This window comes from Urtica dioica, chromosome 5 (assembly GCF_054948205.1).
Source record: "Urtica dioica subsp. dioica isolate 48M chromosome 5, U.dioica_male_clone48M_v1_H2, whole genome shotgun sequence".
Classification (NCBI taxonomy): domain Eukaryota; kingdom Viridiplantae; phylum Streptophyta; class Magnoliopsida; order Rosales; family Urticaceae; genus Urtica; species Urtica dioica.
The window spans coordinates 24,287,566-24,295,271 of NC_142760.1; the positions used below are offsets into that span (position 1 = coordinate 24,287,566).

Sequence of the window (7,706 nt, forward strand, 5' to 3'; positions counted from 1 at the left end):
AGTGAGTCTTTATAGTAAAACTTAATTAACCATTTATTGGTTTATAACTTGTCATTTTAAACAATTATTGAAGGTCTAAGATCTTATAAAAATAAATAATATAACTTGAACGATGATATTTGAAAAATATATGATCATTTATTTACATTATTGAAGTTCAATTGTCCAAACACTTATAATTTACTATAACAACTAGTAATATAACATAGTCTTCATGTGTTCAACGTGGGTGTAACTTCATGACGATGAAAAAAACTCATTAGTCATATTTAATTTCTAAATTAACATAAAATTGATATTTCATCATGTAAATTAATCAAAATATAGGTGTGATCATCTTAAAATATACAAGTATAACTTGAGAACTTGGATAACTAGAGAATAGTCGACTAGTTGTTATAGACGGTCTTTCTAGTCGTACTATTCGTCTATTGACAACTTCATGAAAGTCGTTCTAGTTGGCTAGTTCAAAATTAGACAACTAGTAATAGTTGAACTAGTTGCCTCGGTCGACATATGAAACTACTAGTAAATTAATCAAAATATAGGTGTGATCATCTTAAAATATAACGTATAACTTGAGAACTTGGATAACTAGAGAATAGTCGACTAGTTGTTATAGACGGTCTTTCTGGTCGTACTAGTCGTCTATTGACAACTAGATGAAAGTCGTTCTAGTTGGCTAGTTCAAAATTAGACCACTAGTAATAGTTGAACTAGTTGCCTCGGTCGACTTATGAAACTACTAGTAAATTAATCAAAATATAGGTGTGATCATCTTAAAATATATACGTATAACTTGAGAACTTGGATAACTAGAGAATAGTCGACTAGTTGTTATAGACGGTCTTTCTGGTCGTACTAGTCGTTTATTGACAACTTGATGAAAGTGGTTCTAGTTGGCTGGTTCAAAATTAGACAACTAGTAATAGTTGAACTAGTTGCCTCGGTCTACTTATGAAACTACTAGTGAGTCTTTATAGTAAAACTTAATTAACCATTTATTGGTTTATAACTTGTCATTTTAAACAATTATTGAAGGTCTAAGATCTTATAAAAATAAGTAATATAACTTGAACGATGATATTTGAAAAATATATGATCATTTATTTACATTATTAAGTTCAATTGTCCAAACACTTATAATTTACTATAACAACTAGTAATATAACATAGTCTTCATGTGTTCAACGTGGGTGTAACTTCATGACGATGAAAAAAACTCATTAGTCATATTTAATTTCTAAATTAACATAAAATTGATATGTCATCATGTAAATTAATCAAAATATAGGTGTGATCATCTTAAAATATACAAGTATAACTTGAGAACTTGGATAACTAGAGAATAGTCGACTAGTTGTTATAGACGGTCTTTCTAGTCGTACTATTCGTCTATTGACAACTTCATGAAAGTCTTTCTAGTTGGCTAGTTCAAAATTAGACAACTAGTAATAGTTGAACTAGTTGCCTCGGTCGACATATGAAACTGCTAGTAAATTAATCAAAATATAGGTGTGATCATCTTAAAATATATACGTAGAACTTGAGAACTTGGATAACTAGAGAATAGTCGACTAGTTGTTATAGACGGTCTTTCTAGTCGTACTATTCGTCTATTGACAACTAGATGAAAGTCGTTCTAGTTGGCTAGTTCAAAATTAGACCACCAGTAATAGTTGAACTAGTTGCCTCGGTCGACTTATGAAACTACTAGTAAATTAATCAAAATATAGGTGTGATCATCTTAAAATATATACGTATAACTTGAGAACTTGGATAACTAGAGAATAGTCGACTAGTTGTTATAGACGGTCTTTCTGGTCGTACTAGTCGTCTATTGACAACTAGATGAAAGTCGTTCTAGTTGGCTAGTTCAAAATTAGACCACTAGTAATAGTTGAACTAGTTGCCTCGGTCGACTTATGAAACTACTAGTAAATTAATCAAAATATAGGTGTGATCATCTTAAAATATATACGTATAACTTGAGAACTTGGATAACTAGAGAATAGTCGACTAGTTGTTATAGACGGTCTTTCTGGTCGTACTAGTCGTCTATTGACAACTAGATGAAAGTCGTTCTAGTTGGCTAGTTCAAAATTAGACCACTAGTAATAGTTGAACTAGTTGCCTCGGTCGACTTATGAAACTACTAGTAAATTAATCAAAATATAGGTGTGATCATCTTAAAATATATACGTATAACTTGAGAACTTGGATAACTAGAGAATAGTCGACTAGTTGTTATAGACGGTCTTTCTGGTCGTACTAGTCGTCTATTGACAACTTGATGAAAGTGGTTCTAGTTGGCTGGTTCAAAATTAGACAACTAGTAATAGTTGAACTAGTTGCCTCGGTCTACTTATGAAACTACTAGTGAGTCTTTATAGTAAAACTTAATTAACCATTTATTGGTTTATAACTTGTCATTTTAAACAATTATTGAAGGTCTAAGATCTTATAAAAATAAGTAATATAACTTGAACGATGATATTTGAAAAATATATGATCATTTATTTACATTATTGAAGTTCAATTTTTCAAACACTTATAATTTACTATAACAACTAGTAATATAACATAGTCTTCATGTGTTCAACGTGGGTGTAACTTCATGACGATGAAAAAAACTCATTAGTCATATTTAATTTCTCAATTAACATAAAATTGATATTTCATCATGTAAATTAATCAAAATATAGGTGTGATCATCTTAAAATATAGAGTAAATGGCGGCAAAAGTCCCTAAAGTTTCCAGAAACAGCTAAGTTGGTCCCTATTCTTTTTTTTTTTACGGCGAAAGTCCTTCATGTGTAGTTTTAGTCATGCCGTTGATCCCCAACCCCATTTTAGCGTCAATTATTGACGAAGTTACAACAAAAACGTTAGTATTAACTGACTGTGTGTTTTAAGGCACAATTTAAACAAATAAAATTAAATAAAATTAAATAAAATGAAATAAAACAGAATAAAAACAAATCAAAACAAACCCAAATGAAAGAGTTTTAAAAATAAAACCGCCATTTAACATTACACACTGAAAATGGAAGAACCTCAAATCGAAGAACCCCAAATCGAAGAACCCCAAATTGAAGAAGGAAATGGTGAAGAGTTTGACTTCGCAGAGGAGGCATATGTTGGCCAGGAAGAGAATGACGAAGATCAACATCCAAAGCACCCTCAGCAATGGTGGTCGTCGGTGAATCAGGCATGTGAAGAAGGTGAGGGTGGTCCAGGCGAAGACTCTAAAGGCATTAGGTCAGAGAGCGAGCTTGAGAGCCTCAACGACGAAGACGATGAGCAGCCGTCGAGGATGTCATTCAACCCGCGAGCAAACTTAGGAGAGTTCAAATTCAAATTGGGTATGCTTTTCCCATCTGTTGAGTCTCTGAGATGCACGTTAAGAGAGGTTTTCATTAAACAACATAGGACATTCAAGTATGTGCATAATGATCAAACCAGAGTACGAGCTAGGTGCACAGGACAAGGCTGTAATTGGACGTTATATGCTAAAGTTCAGAATTCTGATAATAGGACTATGAGAATCAACACTCTTTCAGACAATCATGAGTGTGGACTAGTGTTTGATAATAAATTAGTCACCAGTAAGTGGTTGTCTGTTGAGTTCCTTGAGCACTTTAGGCTCAACCCTAACATGGACTATCAGAACTTCAAAGAGCTAGTTGCTGCAGCTCATTACACCAATGTCTCATATCCAGTGTTTACTAGAGCCAGGAAGAATGCCAGAGATGCCCTAGAAGGTTCTGTTAGAAACCAATATGCCATTTTGGAAGATTATTGCAAGCAAATTCTTGCAACTAATCCAGGTTCAACAGCTATACTGAAAACAGACTTAGTTGATGACAAAAGACTGTTTCAAAGAGTGTACATTTGTTTGAATGCTTGCAAGGAGGGGTTTAATAGAGGTTGCAGACCCTTATTGGGATTTGATGGATGCTTTCTCAAAGGATATTGCAAGGGCATGTTACTTGGTGCCGTGGGTATTGATGCTAACAACTCATGCTTCCCAGTTGCTTATGTTGTGGTAGAGAAGGAAAATACAGACACATGGATGTGGTTCATGCTGCTTCTCAGTGAGGATCTTGGCATACAAAACTCAACTGGATTTACTGTGATTAGTGATAGGCAGAAGGGTTTGGAGAGGGCTATTTCAGAGGTGTTTCCTGGTGCAGAAGTTAGATTCTGTGTTAGGCATTTACATGCCAACTTTAAGAAGGAACACAAGGGGTTATTACTCAAGCAACTGATGTGGAACTGTGCTAGAGCTTCAACAGAAGAAGAATTCAAGCTCAAAATGGCTGAGCTAAAAGATGAGAATGAGAAGGCCTTTGAGTGGCTTAGTCAGAAAAACCCTAAGGAGTGGAGTAGGTCTCAATTCAAAACACTTGTCAAAAGTGACATGTTGTCGAACAATCTGTGTGAGAGCTTCAACAATGCAATACTCATGGCCAGAGACAAACCTATAGTCACTTTGTTAGAGAAGATTAGGTTTTGGCTAATGTGCCGGTTTGCAAAAAAAAGAGATGCAGCTCAGAAATGGAAAACACCAGTTGGTCCTAGGATCATGGAGATAATTGAGAAGCACAAGACTGTATCAAGATACTGTCAGTCCACACTTGCTGGAAATTCCAAATTCCAGGTACTTTTGATACATTGTTTTCAATACATGAACAATACATTGTTTTTCAAGTGATTAAGAATACATTGTTTTTCAAGTGCTTAAGAATACATTGTTTTTCAATTGCCAGGTTAACTTTCAAGGCTCACAGTCTTTTGTTGTTGACTTGAGGCTTAAGGTTTGCACTTGTAGGGTGTTTCAACTGTCTGGCATACCATGTCCACATGCCTTGACATGTATATGGGCATCTGGACTCAAAGACTATGAGTATGTAGACAGTTGGTACAAGCGTGAGGCTCACAATGCGTGTTACAGTGTGATAATTGAGCCAATGGCAAGTCCAGATAAGTGGCCAGAACCTGGTCTCAATAAAATTCTGCCACCGCCAGAAATCACATTGCCTGGAAGACCTAAGAAGAAAAGGAACAAAACAGGTGATGAGGCAGCTCTTGGGTTTGGGCCAGGTGATGAGGCAGCTCCAGAGTATACAACTGCAACAAAACATTCTAGGAGGGGGCAAAAGAATCACTGCAGCAATTGTGGTGTAGAAGGCCATTCCAAGAGAACCTGTTCTAATCCAGGATCAAGTCAGGTACAATTTGAATTGACTTGAAAAATTTTATATGTGAATCTGGACAACTGATTTGCTTGTTTCACAGGTCAAGCCAGCAAAGAAGATGGGCAGACCTAAGACTCAAAACCCTGCACCAGAGACAATCAAGTGAAGGGCGAGAAGACAGAAGCAAACTGCTCAGTCACAAGTTTAGATTTTATATGTTGTTTTGGTGTGCATACCTGTTTTGTTGGAATACTGCTGAAAAAAGATTATGTAGTTGTAGTATGTTGTTTTGGAATCTGTTTATTATGATGTACTATTTCAGTGAAATTGCAGTGCCAATTCAGTGAAATTGCAGTGCCAATTTGAGTGCCAATTTGAGTGCCAATTCAGTGAAATTGCAGTGCCAATTTGAGTGCCAATTTAGTGAAATTGCAGTGCCAATTTGAGTGCCAATTCAGTGAAATTGCAGTGCCAATTCAGTGCCAATTTGCAGTGCCAATTTGAGTGCCAATTCAGTTCAACTTTTGTGTCAATATCAAGTACAATTCAGTACCAATTCAGTACCATTGCAGTGCCAATTGCAGTGCCCATGTGTGTGCCAATTCAATTCAATATCAGTTACAATTCAGTGTCAATTTGAGTGCCATTTCAGTACCAATTCAGTACCTACTCATTACAATTTTAAAACAGATACCAATTCATAACATTCAGACTTGCCATTCAAACCAGAGTTGCCATTCAAACCAAATACCAATTCCTTACAATTTTAGCTTGCCATTCATAACATTCAAACCAGATACCAATTCATTACAAGTTTAGCTTGCCATTCATAACATTCAAACCAGATACACTTTTACAACTCAATTCAGTTACAACTTACACTACCACTCATCGACCACAGCTGTATACTATCACTACAAACATCATTACAAACACTCCAGTATTTATGTACAACATCTTATTCACAGGTTCTTTTACCATAACTTGAACTCTGCTACAACATTCTTTGCTACAAACACTTGATGCTTCTGCTTGTTATTTGTAGTGGCGATTCTCCAACTCCAAGCGGTTAATTGTTCTCAGTAGCCCAGGAATGACTTGTTTTGACCTCTCACAAATGTCTGGGTCAACCCACCTAAAACTTGTGCATCCACCATCTGCCTACATCACTCAGACCTAGTTTAATACCGAAATTAAACTACCAAACAAAAAACTAGGGTTTGAATCCGATAACTTACCTTTTTCTTGTAACAACCAAGGAATCTTCTACCTGGGTTTGAATCCGTCCACGATGTCCTTTGCACCACCGCGACCCCACACGAGCAACGTCCATTAACTATCCGACCATGAGATACCGAGTTTTGACTCCCAGTGATTCCTCGCCTCGACGTGCGCTGTGAGTGGCTATATACCGACGACGCTGAACCTTAATCACCCATTTGACTTCGTGCTGAACTGATTACCACGATACAGATGGAATTTAGTCTAGGGTTTTCAATTTTGGATTTAGGGAAATGTTTATCGATGGCCTTTCATTTGGGTTTGTATTCATTTGTTTTTATTCTGTTTTATTTCATTTTATTTCATTTTATTTGTTTAAATTCTGCCTTAAACCCCACAGTCAGTTAATACTAACGTTTTTGTTGTAACTTCGTCAATAATTGACGCTAAAATGGGGTTGGGGATCAACGGCATGACTTAAACTACACATGAAGGACTTTCGCAGTAAAAAAAAAAGAATAGGGACCAACTTAGCTGTCTCTGGAAACTTTAGGGACTTCTGCCGCCATTTACTCTAAAATATACAAGTATAACTTGAGAACTTGGATAACTAGAAAATAGTCGACTAGTTGTTATAGACGGTCTTTCTAGTCGTACTATTCGTCTATTGAAAACTTCATGAAAGTCGTTCTAGTTGGCTAGTCGAAAATTAGACAACTAGTAATAGTTGAACTAGTTGCCTCGGTCGACTTATGAAACTACTAGTAAATTAATCAAAATAGAGGTGTGATCATCTTAAAATACGTAAGTATAACTTGAGAACTTAGATAACTAGAGAATAGTCGACTAGTTGTTATAGACGGTCTTTCTGGTCATACTAGTCGTATATTGACAACTAGATGAAAGTCGTTCTAGTTGGCTAGTTCAAAATTAGACAACTAGTAATAGTTGAACTAGTTGCCTCGGTTGACTTATGAAACTACTAGTAAATCAATCAAAATATAGGTGTGATCATCTTAAAATATATACGTATAACTTGAGAACTTGGATAACTAGAGAATAGTCGACTAGTTGTTATAGACGGTCTTTCTGGTCGTACTAGTCGTCTATTGACAACTTGATGAAAGTGGTTCTAGTTGGCTGGTTCAAAATTAGACAACTAGTAATAGTTGAACTAGTTGCCTCGGTCTACTTATGAAACTACTAGTGAGTCTTTATAGTTAAACTTAATTAACCATTTATTGGTTTATAACTTGTCATTTTAAACAATTATTGAAGGTCTAA

General features: G+C 35.7%; 1 protein-coding gene across 1 annotated transcript; it reads left to right on the forward strand.

Moving 5' to 3' along the window:
• The first annotated feature begins 3,046 nt into the window (after positions 1-3,046).
• LOC149397639 (uncharacterized) lies at positions 3,047-5,367 on the forward strand. The gene is made up of 3 exons (XM_089614300.1): positions 3,047-4,663; positions 4,773-5,234; positions 5,302-5,367. Exons 1-3 carry the CDS (start codon positions 3,047-3,049, stop codon positions 5,365-5,367), a joined length of 2,145 nt encoding a protein of 714 aa, XP_089470426.1.
• The last annotated feature ends 2,339 nt before the right edge of the window (positions 5,368-7,706 follow it).